General features: G+C 49.2%; 1 protein-coding gene across 1 annotated transcript; it reads left to right on the plus strand.

The window, feature by feature from the left end:
• The first annotated feature begins 278 nt into the window (after positions 1-278).
• Positions 279-21126, plus strand: MXRA8 (matrix remodeling associated 8). The gene is made up of 11 exons (XM_063417020.1): positions 279-693; positions 3752-4317; positions 7368-7388; positions 8275-8577; positions 8827-8928; positions 11857-12315; positions 16397-16555; positions 18068-18098; positions 18619-18695; positions 19827-19904; positions 20747-21126. Exons 2-11 carry the CDS (start codon positions 4269-4271, stop codon positions 20770-20772), a joined length of 1305 nt encoding a protein of 434 aa, XP_063273090.1. The 5' UTR covers positions 279-693; positions 3752-4268; the 3' UTR covers positions 20773-21126.
• The last annotated feature ends 692 nt before the right edge of the window (positions 21127-21818 follow it).

The raw sequence follows: 21818 nt of genomic DNA on the forward strand, positions 1-21818 counted from the left end.
GCTGCAGCTGAACTCCTCCCTCGGGCACATCCAGGTCTGTCCCAGACAATCTGCACAGCTCAGTGTGTTCAGCAGATCAAAACCCTCTCAGCATTTCCATCTGAGCAAATTCCTGCATTCCTGGACGTGCTCATTCATTAATTTCTGCTCCTTGTGTTACAGGGAAGTGGAGCTTCCAGCTGGGGGTTTGCAGGAGGAGGTTTTGGAGCAAAGGACAGCCCCAAACCCCACCTGCCGTTCCTGTTCCTCTGGTTTTGCTTCAAAATAAAACCTCAGGCTGCACCAGGGGAGGCTCAGGGTGGACATCAGGAGGAATTTCCCCATGGGAAGGGTTGGGAATTGCTGCCCAGGGAGGTTTGGGGTGCCCATCCCTGGGGGTGTCCCAGGCAGGCTCAGAGCTCTGGGCTGGGCTCTGGTCCTGGAGGGATTTTTCCACCTCATCCACGCTGGCATTGAGGAGTGCCCGGGCACAGCATGGCAGTGACTGCCAGTGGGGCATTTCTGTGGACTCCCCCTGCCCCTGGCTGTCCCAGCACTGGTATTTAATATTCCCATGGTATTTTTTTAAAATTTTTTTTTCTTCACCCCAGTCTAAAGGTGTCAAACTCTGCCCTGCTCATCCCCCAGCTCGTGTTTGCCTTGGTGGCTGCATCTCAGGCTGCTGATTACTCCAGGGAAATGAAACAACATCTGGTGAGAGCATCACCTTGTCATTCTGGATGTGCCCTTCAGAGAAGGCAAATCAAAAAAGGTTTTTGTGTTTGTGGCTGGGGAACAAGCAGGGTAATGCTGGGGCTGAGAGGTGCCTGCCTTGTTCCAGCCCTGCAGTAATGACAGGCTCTGCTTGGCAGCCCTGTCATTGTGGTCGGCTTTCAGTTCTGTCCTTTCAGTTCACAGCTCTTGCTCTAAACTGGATTATTTCAGGCTTGCTTAAGGGGTTGGTGGCAGCTGGAAGGTTTGGTTTAAAGAGAAAAGCTTTGCCACCAAGTGAAAAATGGTGTCGGTGTAAATTAACCCTCAGCTGCGGTGCCTTTCTTTTGCTGTTCCCATGCAAAGTCCTTTTTTTCCCATATTTTATTTTGCTGCCTTTGCCACTGCCAATTAGCTGTACTCTTGTACTCTTTATTCCTAAAATATAGCATTCCATACTACTTTTCTGTTCCAGGCATTTTATCCTTTCTTCTTCCCATGGGGAGGTATTTACTCCTTTGATCCTGGTGGAACACTCTGGGTCCTGTATTTAAAGAAGTTGTTGATGATAAGCCTGGCGTGTTGACAAATCCTGCTCACCGTAATTTGTGTCAGCAGGTCATTAATGCTGGCATTCCTTTTTAATTCATGTATTTATGGCTGGGAAGATGGGGTGGAAGGTGCCACCTCCACTCCTGTTCCTCAGGGTCAGTGGCTCTCAAAAATTGCAATAAAGGATGGAGGGTTCCCCTTGGCACCAGACCTTTTTCCTGATCTGATACTTGCTCACTTTTTCTGGCTGCTGATCTTTAATTTGGATTTTTTGGGAAGTCTCTCAGTGAAAATATAAATGGTAAAAATAGGAGAGATGGTGAGGAGGAGACTTCCTGACAGTCCCAACTTCCCACAAGCCAATTACCCCGGTGACCCCTGCACTTTCGGCAGGGCTCTGCCCACCGCAGTCGCTGCTTTAGATCTGAATTAGGTGTGAAACACCGATTTTCTTTTGCCACAGTGAAAAAGAGGCGACTCTGGAGACACTGGAGCCTTTCCTCTGCTGCTGACCTGAGCCGGTGGCAGGTGCAGAGCCTGCAAAACCACTCCCGTCGCTGCTGGCAAATCCCTTTCCCTTCCCTGGACCAAGCTGCTTTCTCTGGTCAGGATTTGTGGGCAGCCAAGGGATGCTTGGGGTTGGGAGAATCAATCCCAATTCCCCTGAGAGTGGGGAAGGAGAAAGGCTGGGGAGCACTGCTCAGCTCAGAATGGAGGAGCTCCTAAAAATTCAGCTCCTGGAGCAGGAAAAATGTTGACACAGCTGCTCTTGCAGGATGTCTGTGGAGCAGCAAAGCCCCAGGAAGCAGAGCTGGCAGGATTAGAGAGGGGACAAGGCAGAGATCTGCAAACCAGGCCCTTCCCTCCCTTCTGTGAACCCCAGAGAAGCTGCTGCTCTCCCCATGGGTGATTTTAGGAGATTTGTGTCCTTTCAAATCTCTCCTTAGGAGATTTCAGCCTTGCTCAGCCCGGACTTGGCTCCTAGCAGTCAGGAAATATCCAGTCCATGACAGCAGCAACCACAGCAATCTGCTCCCTCCCCAAATCCCTGCGAGGAGCAGGCAGTAACCTCTGCAGTGCCACAGCTGGGAGGCAGAAAGGTGGGAAAAAAACCCTGGAATTGCAATCTGGAATGTTCTGTCTGTGTTTGGGAGGGACCAGGGGAAGGGGAGAATGCTGGATTTGCTGTTCTGTGGGAGCAGCAGCCAGGCTGCTCTGATGGATACAACAGGAAAGGCTCCTTCTTCCATGAGGTTCCATGAGATCCCAGGAGATCCCAGGAGATCCCAGGAGATCACAGGAGATCCCAGGAGATCACAGGAGATCCCAGGAGATTCCATGAGGTTCCAGGAGACTCCATGAGATCCCAGGAGATTCCATGAGATCCCAGGAGATCCCAGGAGATTCCTGGCCCAGCAGCTGCTCTGGATCAGTGCTGTCCTTGTTGTGACACCTGGCACAGGTCAGGGACAGGGAACAGGAGCCTGCAGGTGGTTCTGGCATTGGCAGAGTGGGAATTCCTGAGGATTCCCAAGGAAAAGCAGATGGGATGAGGGTTGCAGTTGGATTTGTTCAAATCCAGGTGGTGCCACAGCTCAGGTGATGAGGGAGGGGCTGCTCCTATCCCATTACCCCCAAATCTCCTCACTTCACAGGAATCTCAGAGCTGGAGTTTCCAGGGAAATTTTGCAAACTTCTTACCTGAAGATTATTTTAGGATTTTTTCCCCTAGAAACAAACCAGTTCTGTGGATCTGTCTTGGACAGTGTGGAGTTAACAGCAGGCTTTTTTTTTGTTTTTTCATGGTCATATTATCTAATAATAATAATAGCTTCAGTTTCTTGGAATTTGTTTGGAAGTGTCTGCTTCTGTCTGATGCTGGAGACAGGATCCTGGAGTGCCTGAAGTTCTGATCCGGATGCTCCCAAAGTTTCCCCTTGTTGCAGTGTGTAATTATTTAAATGTTTATTTAGGGGGTTGATGATAATTATAATTATAATTATAATACTCTCCTTCTTCCTGAAACCTTTCCCCCTCTGGGATAGAGGGAATCTGTTTTCTGGTAGAGTAGAGAGACAGAAAAACGTCAGAAGGAAAAATTCAAGTGTGGCAATTAAGTTTATCCTCATGGACCCCATGGGAAGGCTCCTGAGTTGTGTTTTTAAGTTCTCTGATGGAGTCCCACAGACATTTAAGGACAGTCAGTTTTAATTCCCTTTCTTCACTTGATGACTAATTTGATGGAATTGTAAAATCCACTAAATCCAATCCACTAAATGGTGTTAACCATAAGCAACAATAACCTGACAGCAGAATGCAAGAAAACAGAAAAACTGACCATATCTTAATTTTCCTGTAATATCTAATTTTACTTTTAATATCCTAGCAGATTACCTCCTCTATTTGCTATTTTATACTCCATTTCCTGACTTTATACTCATTGTAACTTCCCTGTAAATTCCCAGCCCTTGCTTACAAATCACAGGACAGGCTAAATATTGTTTTCTAGGCTGTCTTTGGAGACTGGAGCTGGAAGTAAAACCATCTGAGGAGACCAAGATCAAAACCCCATTGAAGGCAGCAGAATAAATCCAGTCTGGAGGAGCGTCAGACAAAGGGAGGAACAGCTGGATCGAGTAAAACGCGAGGAAAATCGCTTCCATCCCTAGGGGGAGGGAGAAAGATTTGTTTTGTCAGCCCAGAGCTGTGTGGGACCAACTTCAGCCGCTGAAAATTTTGATGTCAGAGTCAGGGAGGGCTCAGAAAGGCCCAGAGGGAGGGGAAGGAGGAGAGGGATCTGCAGAAAGTGCGAGGGAAGGGAAGGAGGTGCAGCGGGAGCAGAGCTGCGAGTTGGAGGAGGAGTAATCCTGCAGAATCTGAGCTGCTGTCCTCAGCTCTGGGGGTGTAAATTGATGAGGTCATAGTGTTTTCTAGTTACAGAAAAGAAAGTTTAAGGGAAAAAAAAAAAAAAAAAAGGCCTTCAGCTTGTTTTTCAAGAGAGGAGACAACTCCGAGAGGCCGAAGAAATGGAGCAACTTGCAAAACTCCTCCTGTGGCAGATTTTGCTTCAGCAAAGTAAGCTCTGAGCTGCTGGTGTGGGGTTACTTGTTTTTATTTCAGCTCCACAACGGGGCTGGGGGTTGGTTGTGAGATTTGGAGCTGTTATCTCTGTAAGATTTTGTTCAGATTCCTAAATTTGCTCTGTTTTCGTCTGGGGAGGGGAGGGAGTCGTGGGTTTCCTCCGCTTTTTCTTTGGGGAGAGAATGGAAAAATGTTTGAGGCTGTTGGAGCTCTGTTCAGCATGTTTGTGCAATCTTTTTTTTTTCTTTCAGCAAATTCAAAACCCATAAGCTTGGGTGTGAGTACAGCAGAGCTTGCACTGTCAGATTTACGTGATTTAAAGTTATTTTTTTGCATTTGAAGAAGCATAAACAGCTGGGGGAATGTGTGTGTGAGGGTTCAGATGGAGGGAAAAAAGGGTGTGTGGTTTTTGGGTTTCTTTTCCTCTTGTCAGCAGAAAGAAGAGACAGAATTCACTTTTGGGTAGCAAGGTGCAAGAAAGGAGCAGGAAGTGAGGAGCAGAAGTTGTTTAGGGACTGGTGACCCCCTGCTCTTCCTTTTTAAAAGCTGTGGCTGACACCTGAGCCCCTCAGTTCCTCAGCACTGAGGTGGAATGAGGGGAGGATTCTCCCTCTGCTCCCTGATCAATCCACTTTCTGTGTCACCACGGCATTTTTGCAATGCCCCAAGGCAAGGTTCAGGAATTGGCAGATGATGGGATCAGTCACAGGGACAGAAGGGTGAAAGTGGCTCAGAAATCCGGGCTGTGGGGTGGCTTCAAGACGAGGAGGAGGAGGAGGAGAGGCCACAGCTCTGTCACAACCAGTCCAGTGACTCCCAGTGAGCACCCGGGGCAGGAAGAGCAGGTTGGGCTGCTGCAGAGCCAGAGCTCCCACCTGAGCGTGGAGGATCCCTGACAGAATTCCAGGTGCAGTTTGGATTTACCTGGATGCTCTGCAGGCAGCCCTGATGTTTGAGCCCACCCAAATCAGGCTGTGACTCAGTAGTGAGGATGGGAAGGGGAGAAGGGGGGAAATCTGTGATCCCTCCTGCACAGAAACCACTCCTTCAAGTGTTAAAAGTCCCAGGGAGGAAAGGCTCCGTGTTTGGAATGGCTCTCCAAACCCATTCCGTGGGCCTGCAGCCAAGGGGCAGCTCACAAGGCAGGGGAAGCTTTCTGAAGCTCAGCAAAAATCCCAGAGCAGCTGGGGCAGATCTCTGAGGGATCCTGTCCGTGCCCCGGCTGGGGATGGGCTCCTTGCACACACACAAAGCCTTTCCTTTCTGCAGAGGCAGCACATTCCTGCTCTCTGCGTGTTCCTACCTGCAGGGAGTGCTGGAATTTGGGGCTGGATGGGATTGGAGGGCTCTGACAGCCTTTTTGGAAGTGGGAGACTCTGCTGCTGGGAAAGTTGTCCCAGGAAGTCTTTAAAAATAAACAAACGTAGAGATTTAGAGAGAATCCCAGTTCAAAGCCTGGTTTGATTATCAGTGGGCTTTGAAGGGAAATTCTGTTTTATTGAACAGCTGAGTCTTGCAGGCTGGACAGGAGGTGAACGGGAGAAGTTTAGGAGCTGTTTTGCTCACCATATCCCTCTCCCAGATGAGCCCAGATGTTTCTCCTGGCTACTGCTCAGTGGGTTTAAAAAAATTTGGGGCCATTTATGTCACTGTCACCTTGCTGCTGCATCAAAAGCCATCAGGGCCCCCCTGAAGAGTCAGGATGGAGCCACTGCCACTCCCCAGAGGGTTTGGGTGGCACAGGCTGCTGCTTTTCCCATAATTTTATTGTGTCATGACCCTACAGAGCCCATTAACCCCCTCTAAAGAGAGGGATTTAGGGGAGAAATGCGGAATCTGGCACACACAAATGTGGGGAAGGACGTGTCCCTTCTGCTCTGGTTGTTTTTAATCCCCCAGAATGAAGCAGGGACTCAGTGGTTTCATCAGCACTGAGCTGAGCAGCAGCTCCTGAGTCCCAGGAGGGAGTTCAGCCCAGGATGGTTCAGGCAGGACTCAGGGGACACTTTTCTGTCCTTGCCCTGCCTGGAGAGCTCTGAGCATGCCACACATCTCTCACAGCCCGAGCCTTTTGCTTCTAGTTTGCCCACAGGTTTTTGTGGCTTAATTCTTTACATGAAAAAAAATGGATGGGATTCAAGAAGTAAGAGCTGGCTCTGCCTTTTACAAGGGATTAGGAAATCGTTTTCCAGGCTGCTTTTCCTCTTCCTCTGCTGTGGGACCACGGAGTAGCTCTGGGATCCTGCTGAGTCAGCTCAGAACGTGTCAGGGGACAGCACAGAATTGTCTTTTGTTGGTGGTTTTTTGTTGGGTTTGTTTGGGGTTTGTTTTTGTGGTTACATCACCCAGAGAAGACAAAGCGATTCTCCATCCCAGGGGAATTGAAATTTTAAAAGGAAAGCCACAGCTGAGTTCTGTGTTGACAGCTCTGAAGGCAGCTGAAGGTTTAGAAGCTCCAGGTCCTGGAGTCCTGTGATGGCAGAGGTCAGAGCTAAAATACCCCCAGTCTGGAGTTGAATTTGAAATTCATAAATTCCAGGGCTAAAAAAAAAAAAAAAAAAAAAAAATACAGGCTTTGTCTGGGGGACTTTGTGCCTCTGACATTAGCAGCACAAAACCTCCAATGATTTTGGTGGAGCCCACTTGGGTTTGGCTGGGTGGGGAGATGAATGGTGGTGTTGTGCTGGGGATCTGAGTTGGGAATCAAATGCCAGGAGATCTTCTAAACCCCTCCCACACAAGGAGCAGGAGAGACTGGACCAGAGAAATTCAGGATCAAAGGAATTGGTTCATCCCTGGCAAAGTTCTTCCTGTGTGGATCTGAGCCATGTGAGCTGGAGAGAGTTGATGCATCCAGAGCATCAAGGAATTAACTGTGCAGACACAGAGAGTGGGAAATGCAGCAGCCAGACATAAAAATCAGCATTAACAGGGAAGGGGGGAATAAATGGAGCAATAACAGAGGTGGCTGCTGGCTTGGAGTGTATTTGTAGCTGTTTTATCCTTTTGTTGTCACTAACACTCTTTATTTTCTGCTTTGACAGGTTCTGTGAGCTCATACTCAGGTGAGTGGCATCTCTGTAAACCTGCCAGGTTTGGTGATGGTGAGGAGGAGTGAGAGGGACCCTGATCCCATGGCATGCACAGGGACTTTCATTCCTCACTTCCATGGATTCATCCCAGGCACTGGTGTCTCTAAATCTCAGTTAAACTGGGGTCAGGATTAGGAAGGGTGGGTAGGACAGGTCGGGTGTACAATCCTGATAACAGGTATGAAAGAAATCTGTGTGTGAAATTTTTATTTATTAGGAAAATGTTCTTTCCCCTGAGGGGGGCACTGCCCAGGCTCCCCAGGGAATGGGCACAGCCCCAGAAGCTCCAGGAGAGTTTGGACGCTGCTCTCAGGGATGCACAGGGTGGGATTGTTGGGGTGTCAGTGGATCAGTGATTCTCTGGGTCCCTTCTAGCTCAGCATTCTTTGATTCTCTTTAAAAGTGCTCTATGTTGGTCTTGAAACCAGAATCAAAACCACGCAGAGATTCCAGCACTCACTCCTTCATGTACCATTAACTCCATAACCTCACAACTATTTTTTAAAATTTTTTTGTGTGTTTTCCTCCCGTTTTTCCCAGTCCCAGCCAACACCTCCAACCCTGCCAGCGTGGTGGTGTCTGTGCTGCCCTGGCTCCCCAAGAGCTCCAGGAGCATTCAGACACTGCTCTCAGGGATGCACAGGGTGGGATTGTTGGGGTGTCAGTGGATCAGTGATTCTCTGGGTCCCTTCCAGCTCAGCATTCTTTGATTCTCCTTAAAAGTGCCCTTTGTTGGTCTTGAAACCAGAATCAAAACCGCGCAGAGATTCCAGCACTCTCACTCCAGCGCCTCCTTCGCACACTGTTAACTCCATAACCTCACAACCCTTTTTTTTTGGTTTTTTGCTGTTTTCCCCAGTCCCAGCCGACGCCTCCAACCCCGCCAGCGTGGTGGTGTCGGTGCTGAACGTCAGCGCGGCGCTGGGCTCGCAGGCCGTGCTGCCGTGCCGCAGCCACCGCATGGTGTGGACGCAGGACCGCCTCAACGACCGGCAGCGCGTGGTGCACTGGGACCTGCAGGGCCACGGGGACAGCAGGATGGAGAGGCTCTGTGACATGTACTCGGCTGGGGACCAGCGTGTCTACAGCTCCTACAACCGAGGCAGGATCCTCATGCCCCAGAACGCCTTCGCCGACGGGAATTTCTCGCTGGTGATCAAAGGTGTGGAGGGTTTATTCCCCCTGCTGTGGGGGTTTTGGGGTGTGGGGAATAGTGGAGGTAGGAAGATTTTTAGAAGGTGTGAAATGTGGTGTGGGAGGTAGTAAAGGTGAGAAGACTTTGAGGAGCTGTGACAGCAGGCTTCAGGAGCAGGAAGAGCAGAGAATTTAGAGCTAGCTGCAGCTGCAAAGCCACAAATTGTCATTGTCCCAGTATAAAACACTGAATTCCTCTCTCTTCCCTGCCCTACAGGTGTTGTAGAGAGTGATGAAGGCACCTATTCCTGTAATCTCCACCATCACTACTGCCACTTGTACGAGACTGTCAAAGTCCAGCTGGTGGTCGCCAAGAGAGGTGGGTGAGGGACAGCTCCAGGTTCTGCAGGGGCCACAGGAGCCTTGGCAAGCCCCAGCAGAGCCTGGTGCCCTCTGTGCTGTTCTCTGTCTGCTTCCCCGAGTCTCAGAGGCTTCATTTACAAACCTCTCCTCTTCCTTGGCTCTTCCTTGGAGCCTGCTCAGCTCAGTGTTTGCTCGTGGTCGTTACCAAACTGTCCCTGCTGCAGCAGTGGCACATCCTCAGTGACAATTCCTCCTCCTGGTGACAATTCCTTCCCCTGGTGACAATTCCTTCCCCTGGTGACAATCCCCTCCTGGTGACAATTCCTTCCCCTGGTGACAATTCCTTCCCCTGGTGACAATTCCTCCTCCTGGTGACAGTCCCCTCCTGGTGGCAATTCCTTCCCCTGGTGACAGTCCCCTCCTGGTGACAGTTCCTTCCCCTTGTGACAGTCCCCTCCCCCTGGTGACAATCCCCTCCTGGTGACAGTCCCCTCCCCCTGGTGACAATCCCCTCCCCCTGGTGACAACCCACACCCTCAGCTCAGCCACAAGGGCCTGCCGGTGCTCTGCCTGCTGAGCTTGCCCTGGGCAAGCTTGCCCTGTACTTAAAAACCCCCCCTCGAGTGTCCACACCTTAAGCCCAGCTCTAAAAGCTGAGCCTTTAGCAGCTGCAGGGAGTCCCACCCACCCATTAAAATCCATTTAAACCCCTGGATAACACCCGTGGAGCTGCTGGGGTGGGAGTGCATCCCCTCTGCTGCTCTCACAGTGCAATAAAAACACCCTGAGAGCCCCAGACTGCTCCTCTGTGCTCTGGCTTCTTCTGTGATTCCTTTTCAAGAGCCAAACACGGAGCAGAGCTGCTGCAGCTCCTCCAGTAATTAGGGCCTTTGTGGGCAGGAAAGCATTTCCTGCTCAGAGGATTGGGATGAGGATCCTCGTTCCATTCTTAGCCTGTGGAGGGAATTTGCTTCCTGCTTTCTGAGGCAGGAGATTAACTCTGAGTTAGAAGGAGGAGAAAGTGGCCTTGCTTCATGAAATGGCCAAGGATGTAGAGGATAAAGGATTTTTTACCAGCTGCTGAAATAAGTGTGAAAAAGCCTGGGTTTGGTCACGTTCATGCACGTTCAAGCTGTGCCGTGTGGAGCTTTTAAGATTTTGGGAGGGGGTGTGTTGTAGGATTCCAATCTTGTGCAGCTTTAGGATTGCAAGAGAGCAATTTCAGGTGTCCCTGTGTGTCTCTGACCCTTGGAATTCAGGATTCCAGGGTCTGGGAGCAATTTCAGGTGTGTTCTTGACCCTTGGAATTCAGGATTACAGAGTCTGGGAGCAATCTCAGGTGTGTTCTTGACCCTTGGAATTCAGGATTTCAGGGTCTGGGAGCAATCTTGGGTGTCCCTGGGTGTTCTTGACCCTTGGAATTCAGGATTAAAGAGTCTGGGAGCAATCTCAGGTGTGTCCCTGACCCTTGGAATTCAGGATTCCAGGATCTGGGAGCAATCTCAGGTGTGTTCTTGACCCTTGGAATTCAGGATTCCAGGGTCTGGGAGCAATCTTGGGTGTCCCTGGGTGTCCTTGACCCTTGGAATTCAGGATTAAAGAGTCTGGGAGCAATCTCAGGTGTGTCCTTGACCCTTGGAATTCAGGATTCCAGGATCTGGGAGCAATCTCAGGTGTGTCCTTTACCCTTGGAATTCAGGATTCCAGGGTCTGGGAGCAATCTCAGGTCTCTCTGGGTGTCCTTGACCCTTGGAATTCAGGATTAAAGAGTCTGGGAGCAATCTCAGGTGTGTCCTTGACCCTTGGAATTCAGGATTCCAGGGTCTGGGAGCAATCTCAGGTCTCTCTGGGTGTCCTTGACACTTGGAATTCAGGATTCCAAGCTCTGAGAGCAATCTCAGGTGTGCCTGGCTGTCCCTGACACTTGGAATTCAGGATTACAGAGTTTGGGAGCCATCTCGAGTGTCTCTGGGTGTCCCCGACACTTGGAATCCAGGATTCCAAGCTCTGGGAGCCATCTCGGGTCTCTCTGGATGTCCCTGCCACTTGGAATTCAGGATTCCAAGCTCAGGGAACAATCTCGGGTGTGCCTGGCTGTCCCTGACAGTCGGTCTAGAATGGGAATTCCGCATCCACCGCGTCCACAAGATCGCGGTGGAGAACTGGCCTAAAAATTTTGCTGACCTTGGCCAAGGAAAAGAAAACCTGGGAAGGAAACTTCAATCTTTTACTAGGGGAAAAAAATGGGCGGGGTGGGGAAAAAACAGCAGGCAGGGTGGGGAAAAAAACCGGGCTGAGTGGGGAAAAAAAAACAGGCAGAGTGGGGAAAAAAATGGGTGGGATGGGGAAAAAAATGGGTGGGGTGGGGAATAAACAGGCGGGGTGGGGGAAAAAAAAAGAATGGGCAGGGTGGGGAAAAAACGGGCGGGGTGGGGAAAAAATGGGTGGGATGGGGAAAAAAGGGGCGGGGTGGGGAAAAGAATGGGCGGGGTGGGGAAAAAAAGGGCGGGATGGGGAAAAAACCAGGCAGGGTGGGGAAAAAACGGGCGGGATGGGGAAAAAACAGGCGGGATGGGGAAAAAACAGGCGGGATGGGGAAAAAATGGGCAGGATGGGAAAAAACGGGCAGGATGGGAAAAAAACCAGGCAGGGTGGGGAAAAAATGGGCGGGATGGGGAAAAAAATGGGCGGGATGGGAAAAAACGGGCAGGGGGAAAAAAATGGGCGGAGTGGGGAAAAAATGGGCGGGGTAAAAACCGGTGGGGTGGAAAAAAAAGGGGCGGGATAGGGAAAAATGGGCGGGGTGGGGAAAAATGGGCGGGATGGGGAAAAAACAGGCGGGATGGGGAAAAAACGGGCGGGGTGGGGAAAAACCAGGTGGAACAGGGAAAAACCAGGCGGGGTGGTGAGAAACACCCATTCCAAATCCGCCTCTCCCCACCAGGCGAGGCGGCCAGCGAGTACTGGGACGGCGAGAAGCCGGTGCTGGTGGCGCCGGAGGGCAGCACGGCCACGCTGCCGTGCGTGAACCGCGGGCACGTGTGGACGGAGCGGCACAGCGAGGAGGAGCAGCAGGTGGTGCACTGGGACCGGCAGCCCCCCGGCGTGCCCCACGACCGCGCCGACCGCCTGGTGGACCTGTACGCGTCCGGAGAGCGCCGCGCCTACGGGCCGCTCTTCCTGCGGCAGAAGATGAACGTCAGCCGCGGCGCCTTCGCCCTCGGAGACTTCTCGCTGCGCATCTCCCGCCTGGACAGCGCCGACGAGGGCACCTACTCGTGTCACCTGCACCATCACTACTGCGGGCTGCACGAGCGCAGGATCTACCACGTGTCCGTGGAGCAGCCGGAGAGAGAGGGGAAGGGGGTGAACCTCACCACGCAGGGCAAGGTGCCGGCCGCGGGTGAGTGGGTGCTACCAACAGGGGGTTGTGAGGATCCTGATGGGAGAAGCTGGGTTCTCCCCCTTTGGTTGGGTAAAATCGTGGGGTTTGTGGCTGTAGGACATGAGATGAACCACAGTGATGCTTTGGCGGGGTAAAATCGTGGGGTTCTGCCACTATAGAACATGAGATGAAGCACACTGATGCTTTGGCGGGGTAAAATCGTGGGGTTCTGTCACTAAAGGACATGAAATGAACCACACTGACCCTTTGGTGTGGTAAAATCATGGGGTTCTGTCACTATAGGACACAAAATAAACCACACTGATTTGTTTGGATAAAATCGTGGGGTTCTGTGGCTGTAGGACACAAAATTGGCCACACTGATGCTTTAGTTGGGTAAAATCATGGGGTTATTGGCTGTAGGACACAAAATTAACCACACTGACCCTTTGGTTGGGTAAAATCGTGGGGTTTGTGGCTGTAGGACACAAAATGAACCACACTGACCCTTTGGTTGGGTAAAATCATGGGGTTCTGTCACTATAGGACACAAAATAAACCACACTGATTTGTTTGGATAAAATCGTGGGGTTTGTGGCTGTAGGACACAAAATTAACCAAACTGATGCTTTGGCTGGGTAAAATTGTGGGGTTCTGTCACTAAAGGACACAAAATGAACCACACTGATGCTTTGACTAGGTAAAATCGTGGGGTTCTGTGGCTGTAGAACATGAGATGAACCACAGTGATGCTTTGGTTGGGTAAAATCCTGGGGTTCTGTGGCTGTAGGACACAAAATTGGCCACACTGATGCTTTAGTTGGGTAAAATCCTGGGGTTCTGTCACTACAGGACACGAAATGAAGCACACTGATGCTTTGGTGGGGTAAAATTGTGGGGTTCTGTCATTATAGGACACAAAATGAACCACACTGATGCTTTGACTAGGTAAAATCGTGGGGTTCTGTGGCTGTAGGACACAAAATTAACCACACTGACCCTTTGGTTGGGTAAAATCATGGGGTTCTGTGGCTGTAGGACACAAAATTAACCACACTGACCCTTTGGTTGGGTAAAATCGTGGGGTTTGTGGCTGTAGGACACAAAATTAACCACACTGAGGCTTTAGTTGGGTAAAATCCTGGGGTTCTGTCACTGTAGGACACAAAATTAACCAAACTGACTTTTTGGTTGGGTAAAATCGTGGGGTTCTGTCACTACAGGACATGAGATGAACCACACTGACCCTTTGGTGGGGTAAAATCGAGGGGTTCTGTGTTTGTAGGACACAAAATGAACCACACTGATGATTTGTTTGGGTAAAATTGGGGGGTTTGTGGCTGTAGGTCATGAGATGAAGCACACTGACACCTTGGCTGGGTAAAATCTTAGGATTTGTGGCTGTAGGACACAAAATTAGCCACACTGATGCTTTGGCTGGGAAAAATCGTAGGGTTCTGTCACTACAGAACACAAAATGAACCACACTGATTTGTTTGGATAAAATCGTGGGGTTCTGTGGCTGTAGGACATGAGATGAAGCACACTGACCCTTTGGTTGGGTAAAATCGTGGCGTTCTGTCACTAAAGGACACAAAATGAACCACACTGACCCTTTGGTTGGGTAAAATCGTGGGGTTCTGTCATTATAGGACACAAAATGAACCACACTGACCCTTTGGTTGGGTAAAATCGTGGGGATCTGTGGCTGTAGGACACAAAATTAACCACACTGACTCGGTGAACTCTAGAAGGCTAGGGAAAAAAAATGGCTTTATTCAAAATGTGATTTCTTTATATACACTGACACTGTGAATTCTCAGAAGGCTAGGGAAAAAAATGGCTTTATTCAAAATGTGATTTCTTTGTATACACTGACACTGTGAATTCTCAGAAGTCTAGGGAAAAGAAACAGGTTTATTCAAAATGTGATTTCTTTATATACTGTTTACAGAGACCAGTATGATTGGATGGGCAAAGTTAACACCTCTTCAACCACATTGGTTAAACCAGAGGGCCAGCAAAATGTCCCTCCTCTAAAAGGATTGAATAACATAGATACAGTTTAAAAAAAAATCTCTTTTTGTTTACAGCAAATCTGGGAAAGAAATTTCACAAACCAAAACCTCTCAGAGGTGAAATCAGGGCTGTTCCTCTGCCTTGATTGGACACCGTGCTTGTCTTGGTCTGAGATGCCCTCGTGCCTCACCTTGGGCTCCAAAATCTGTCTTGCTTTGAAAAGAGAGGTGTCTGCTAAGGAAGGCATTTCAGCTTTTATATTTTTTTATATTTGCAGCTCCATAGAGAGTGTTAGCTCCAGTTTTTACATTTAGACACAACAATTCCTCTCTGGGCCTGGGAATGAAGGACACAGAGTGAGGCTCAGTGTCCCTCTGCAGAGCTGTGGGCACAGCGCAGCTCCTGCCCCTCTCACTGCTGACAAACAGCAATTTTGGGCTTTGATTGGTATTTTTGTCCAGCTCCTTTTCCCTTTTTGTTTTCTCCCTTTCCTCCACGCCTGTGTGGATCAGGAGATGGGCAGGGGTTGATGCAGCCCTGCCTTTGCTGAGCCTCTCTCCTTTGTATGGATGTTTAGGCTGTGCAAGGTGCCAGAGCGTGCAGAATCAACCACCAGGAATTCTCCTCCACCCTTCAACTTTTCTTTTTTTTCTGTGTGTGTGTGTGCCATAAACCAATTTTCATATTTTCCACTGAGCTATCATCTGTCAGCCTGTCCAAACTCAAAACCATCACGCTTCGTTCAGGCAGAAAAAGAAAACAAAAATCCCAAGTTTAATTTTTTTTTTGGGTATAGTTCTTTATTAACACTTTAAAATATTCATTGTGTTTTAATATTTATTGGCTGTTTAATATAGAATTTTGATTTGCTTCATACATTTTTAAGTAGCTTTATTCTCCTGTAGAAATTGGCTTTTTCAAATCATAGACACCTGAACTTTTTCCCTGGGGCTAAGGTTGGTGTCCAGAAAATCCAGGCAGTGCTGAGGAGAGGTGGCAAACAATCAGCTCTGGTTTCAGAGTGTTTATTTCAACCTGCTCTTGCCTGATTTGATTTTATTTTTGCTGGGTTGGTGTTTTTAAACACTGGAAACAAACTGCCCAAAAAGCTGGAACCAATTCCCGTGCCAGCACTTCCAGAAGTGTCAGGACACATCTGCTAAAGGCCACGGTGGCTTTGGAGTATTTCCTCCCACTTTTCTCCTTATTCCCTCTGGTAATAAACAGGGGGAACTCCCAAGGGAATGAGAGGTGAGAGCTCCATCCTGTCCTTGCCTGGTGCAAGAATATTCCTGTGAATATTCCTGTGAATATTCCTCTGTGAATATTCCTCTGTGAAAATTCCCTGTAAGGGCTGAAGGTGTCATTTCAGCTCTGTTTGGAAGGAAAAATCCCTCTCCCAGCAGTTTTGTGGGATTCCAGCCATGCCTGGGCTGGCTTTGTCCATTCCTCTGAGTGCTGCAAGCACAACTCACTTCCTCTTTACATGTGTAAAACATTGACCTATTTATTTGAGATATATATATATAAAAAAAATGTTCCATGTAAAAGTTTTGAGCTCCCCTTCCCCGTGCTGTGGAACAGAAATCCTGCTGCACCCACAAAAGGAATGGAACCTTGGAACCTCTGTGGGTTTTTATTTTTTATTTTTGGGGGGGTGGGTTATTTATTTTATCGATTTTTATTTCATTTCAAAGGAAGCTCGGTTTTTTGGCACCAAAACCCCTTCCCACTCCATAAATGACAGCCCTTGGCAAGGAGGGGCTGCTGCAGGAGCCAGAGCAGTTTGGATTTTGTGCTGAAAGGACCCAGAGCGGGGCTGTGTGACCCTCTGGGAGCTCTGGGGATGGCTCTGCTCTGAAATTCCCCCTGCAGGAGCTCTCTGATGGGCAGGGATCCCTGGTTAAACCTGGCAATTACGACCTGCTGAAGAGCACAGAGGTGCAGGGTGGTGTAAATCAGGCACTGCTTTGCCCTTTAATTCTTGAATTGAGGAGAATTTCTCCCTGAGCATCCCCACCCATGACCCCGCTTCTCTCTGAATGCCAATTCTCATCATCCCCTCTTTTCCTTCCCTCAGATCCAACCGTGGTCAGGGGCCACAATGTCATCAATGTCATCATCCCTGAGAGCAGGATGCACTTCTTCCAGCAGCTGGGCTACGTCCTGGCCACCCTGCTGCTCTTCCTCGTCCTCCTCATCGTCGTTGTCCTCGTCACCCGCCGGCGCCGGCAGCGAGGTGAGCCCAGGGAAAGCCTGGCCTGGGCTGCTTTGGAGGTCTCAGGGTTGTTGATTCCCTGAGATTCTCCTCGGGGTTGGTGTTCCCCAAGGTGCTCAGGGTTCCCCCAGGGTTGCTGTTCCCTGGGAGTTTCCCCTGGGTTGCTGTTCCCAGAGTTAATCAGGTTTTCAGGCTTCTCTTTGCCCTGGGTGTTTCACACCAGAGGCAGAGACGACAAGCTGAGTCCCAGTGCACATTTCCAAGGTTGTTTATTCTTCATTATCTCAGTTGTGTCCCAGCTCTGCCAGGCCTCCCTGGCAGGGTCCCTGATCTCAGTTGTGTCCCAGCTCTGCAGGGCGTCCCCAGCAGAGCAGGACACGCGGGGGACTGGGCGGCTCAGAGAGCCCCACACCTTATGTACAGTACCCCTGACCCAACCACTGTCCACAATGAACTTTTTATTGACAAAATTGTACCAATGCCTACTGCCTATGCTAACATGTCAGTTCTACTCTAAACCAATCTCTAAAACCCAACTCAGCACAAGATGGGGGACGAGAGCAAGAACAAGGAGCACAGGGGCCACTCCCCAATTCCTCCATCTTGTCTCTTCAGCCCCATCTGCTAAGAATCCTAATTTCTATATTTATATTCTATAATAAACCATCCACTACTTATTTTAAATTCTTAGGGTTTGTGATTCTTCCTGCATGTGAGTGTTCACTGCCATGGCAGGGATCAGAGGCAGTGCCCTCCTGGGCTCTGTGTGGGTCTGACTGAGCCCCCTGGACAGATCCCAGACCCCCTGTCCGGTCTCCAAACCCTCCAGGGTGGCCACAGGGATGTTCTAGACTCCAACAGGAGGGACATTGCTTTGCAGATAATTCCTGCTGCAGGCAGGGAGCCCCTCCTGGAAAAGCAGGAACCTGCCTGGGGGAGGATTTGGTAAAATAAAAATATCCAAGCCTTGATTTCATGGAATTGTTGGGGTCGGAAAAGACCTCCCAGGCCATCGAGGCTGGATTGTGCTCATGATTTGCTGAGCTGCTCTGTGGAAGGGAGGAGAAAAACTCCTCAGAGGTGGGATTTATCCCTTGGGAATCCCAGTTCCATGCTGGGATTCCATGGGGGTCACTGGGATTTATCCCTTGGGAATCCCAGTTCCATGCTGGGATTCCATGGGGGGTCACTGGGATTTATCCCTTGGGAATCCCAGTTCCATGCTGGGATTCCATGGGGGGTCACTGGGAGCTCTGGGTGATTTATCCCTTGGGAATCCCAGTTCCGTGCTGGGATTCCATGGGGGGTCACTGGGAGCTCTGGGTGATTTATCCCTTGGGAATCCCAGTTCCGTGCTGGGATTCCATGGGGGGTCACTGGGATTTATCCCTTGGGAATCCCAGTTCCATGCTGGGATTCCATGGGGGGGTCACTGGGAGCTCTGGGTGACACCCACAGCACACAAAAAGCCACCACCAGGAATGGCTCTGCCCTGCCTGGGGCTGCTCATTCTGCTCTTCTCCTCCTCTTTAGGTTATGAGTACAACGTGAAGAAATATGGAGAGTAAGTATAATTAATTATAACGGCATTAATATTAATAATTAAGTTTAGAATGCATTAAAATGAGCCCCTGTCCTTCCCCCACCCTCAGCCAAGAGCCTAAAGCAGCTGAAAATCTGGTTAGGAGGGGGAAATGGAAGGAGGAAATGGTTTGTGGGGCTGATTTGGCAATTGAATTTCCTCTTGTCACTCTTTGGGAGCTGATTCAGGGATGGAGTTTCTCTGGGGTGTCCTTGGGAGTTGGTGGGAAAGGAATAACAGAGATCTGCTGTGAGATGGGGCCAAGATCGTGGGCCTGGGCTCCTCCAGACCTTATTTTATGTGATTAAAGTGGAAAAGAGAAGGAAATTCCAGGACTGGCTGCCCACTGTTCTACGATCTGGACAAACACAGGGGGAAAAATAACTAAAAATTAAATAAACTCTCTAACGAAGCATCAGAAAAGCTATTGTGAAAAGGTGTGAAAGGATCCAGTTATTAAAAGATGGGACAATCCCATTTTCCACCATTATTCCCTTTTCAGGAAGGATGTGAATCTGAAAGAATTTACAGTGGACGCCACAGATCTGACCCCACACAAAAGTGAAGACATCAGGCTGGGTAGGTATCCCTGGGCAAACCAGGTCAAAATCCCTGTCAATCTCAAATTTCTAATGGCACTGGGATATTTTGAAGTGACTTAACCCATTTTTCAACCTCTGGAAGTGGGTATGGACTTTATTTGACCAAAATTGGGTAAAGAGAAGCCCTGAGTTAGTTGAGTTTGTTGTCTTCACCCTCTGTCGAAGCCAGTTTGGTTTAACTTTCTGATTTTCTCCTCCCTGGATGTCAAATCATGCAATGAACATTTGGGCCTCCTGTCAAGACCTGTGGTAGCAATTAGGGCAGATAAACAGAGAATGAGAGGAAGAAAATTCACAGCAGAGGCCCTGAGATGGCAAAGAGAAAATCCAAATCCCCCTGGAACTCGTGGTGAAATGAAAGACACTGAGGAGAAGGGAAGGAAGCTCATCTCACACTGTGAAAGTGTTTTTTGGGGATTTCTAGGACTGATTTGGGGAATTTCCAACATTCCTGAAGACAGATGCTGCTCCTGAAGGTGCAGCCTTGAGTTTGTTGTGTCAATAATTGATCAGGGGTTGCTTCTTGCTGGGGCTTGGAGTGAATCCATCTCACAAAACTGAAACCTTGCCGGGATGCCAAGTTCACTCCAGCTGCAGCTGGCTGGATAAGCCAGGAAATAATTTCCCCTTGGATTTTTTATTTGCATCCCCAGCGAAGGTACAACCTTTAAAAGAACAAGCTGACAAGCCCCAAGCCCCCAAAAATTGCTGTAAAGGCCCCAGTGAGCAAGAGAGAGACAAAATTTGGAGTAAAGAAAGGAATTGCAGAGTGTGGGTTGCAAAAATCCTTCTGTGTGTATCCCAGGAGGGCAAAATCTCTGGAGAATTGCAGGAGTCACCTCCAGTGAGCTTTGAGGAGATAAATCAGAGGTGGAGGGATCTGTGAGGAGCAGGGAGTGAGGTTTGCACAACTGATTCATGCCAGGGGCTAAAATGAACTCAGAGCTGCTTTCCTGCTGAGTAACTCCACAGATAATTCCTAGAAATCAGAGGTGCCAGCCCTAGAGCACATCAAGGAAGGACTGATCACCTCTGTCTTGCTCATAAAACTCTTTGTTTTCTTTTAAAATCCCAATGGCTGTGTGAATCCTGCTCCTCCCTTGCACAGATTACAAAAACAACATCCTGAAGGAGAAGGCTGAGCAGGCCAGGAGCTTCCCAGCAAAGAACATTGATTTAGACAAAGGTAATAATCACTTTCTTCCCCTTTAATTGGCTGTGGGGACCTTCTGGTGGGCAGCAGGAGGGAGGAACAGTCCCTGAGCCAAGCCAGAGCCAAAGAGGGATGAGAAACCTCATGGCAAAAGCAGGAATGAGGAGCCAGCTGCCTTCCCATCCTTTCATCACGGAGCCACAAGATGCAAGCAGTGATTTAAAAACTCTGGGCACGGCACAAACTGGAATTTTTCTTGACTGGGAAAAGAAATCCTGGCAGGGCTGGAGCAGAGCCTGCTCTGCTGTGACCTCAGAGGGAGGGAGAGGGAGCCCAGAAATGTCCTGGCGTGGTGTTTGGGCAGAAAACACTGCAGAAAGAGTGTTTGGAATTAAATTAATTCATCCAAGGAAAGCAAAGAGCTCTCCCTCCCTGGGGGCTGGGTCTCCTCTTGCTGATGCAGGATTAATCCCCTCCGTTTGTGGGACAGCACTTGTGTCAAGCAGGGCTTGTGATCAGCTCTGACATTCCATGACTCATTCCAGAGGAATTAGGATTTAATAAACGGGGCTGCAATGACACCAGGCAGGGAATGGAGAGCCCAGGAGCTGTCCCTGATGGAATCCTCATGGCATTTTTCTCCTGCATCCTGCAGGGTGGATCAGGGCAATAATTCATTTGATCTAACAAATTTATTAACATTTTTCTGTTAACTCTCCAATAATTTACCTGTCTCACTGGGGGGGGCTTTTTCATATCAGGGTTGTGGGTGACTGCAAATGGTCACTCTAAGAAATAAATCCATATTTTTGTGCTTCTTTGAATGGTTTGAAATCTCTCTCCAGGTGCTGACCCCCGTTTCCATTTGCTTTCAGATTTCAGGAAGGAATATTGTAAATGAAGACACTCCCAAGCTGCTGGCTGGACCAGAAGCTTCCATCAGAGATAGATAACGTGGAAGAGAGATGGCTTTTCCTAATTCCATCTCCCTCCACTTCCCACAGGAATTTTTCCACATCCTTTCCTCCCCACACAAGGGTGCAAACGCTTCATGAAAGAGTTAACCTGTCTCGTGTGCATTTATGGGGCTGGGTTGCCTTTTCTTCCTCTGTTCTCCCAAACCTCCCTTCCCCTTTCCTTTCTCCACAATTACTGTTGGATTTTCTGCATCAATGGTTTTTTATGAGCTGAATCAGCAGACGTTTTGCTTTGATGTTACTGCTTTAAATTGAAATAAAACCACCTGCAGCACCGATCCCGAGCCATCCTTGCACCAGGCACTGCTCCACGTGCTGAATCCATCAGGAAAACCAGGCAGGGGCTGCTCCCTGTCCCAGGCTGGCAGAAAAAACAGCACAGCCCTCCCAAAAGGTGGTGCAGAACCTCATTTTATCCACGGGGAAATTCCAGGATCCTCCTTTTACAGGGAAAGGGAGGCACAGCAAGGGCTGAGGGCTCAGCTCAGGGCTGGGCTCTGCATTTCTCACCCCGTGTTTGTTGATTTGTTTCTGTTTTCAGCTCAGATTTGGCAGGAGCAGGCGTTTGGTGGATGCTGTGAGTGCCAGGCTCAGGTAGATCAGAACCAGGAGTGTTGAGCTCCTGGGTGGAACCTGGGATTTTTCTGGGATGGGATTTTTCTGGGATGGGATTTTTCTGGGATGGGATTTTTCTGGGATGGGATTTTTCTGGGATGGGATTTTTCTGGGATGAGATTTTTCTGGGATGGGATTTTTCTGGGATGGGATTTTTCTGGGATGGGATTTTTCTGGGATGGGATTTTTCTGGGATGGGATTTTTCTGGGATGGGATTTTTCTGGGATGAGATTTTTCTGGGATGGGATTTTTCTGGGATGGGATTTTTCTGGGATGGGATTTTTCTGGGATGGGATTTTTCTGGGATGAGATTTTTCTGGGATGGGATTTTTCTGGGATGGGATTTTTCTGGGA

This window comes from Prinia subflava, chromosome 21 (genome assembly GCF_021018805.1).
Source record: "Prinia subflava isolate CZ2003 ecotype Zambia chromosome 21, Cam_Psub_1.2, whole genome shotgun sequence".
NCBI classification, from domain to species: domain Eukaryota; kingdom Metazoa; phylum Chordata; class Aves; order Passeriformes; family Cisticolidae; genus Prinia; species Prinia subflava.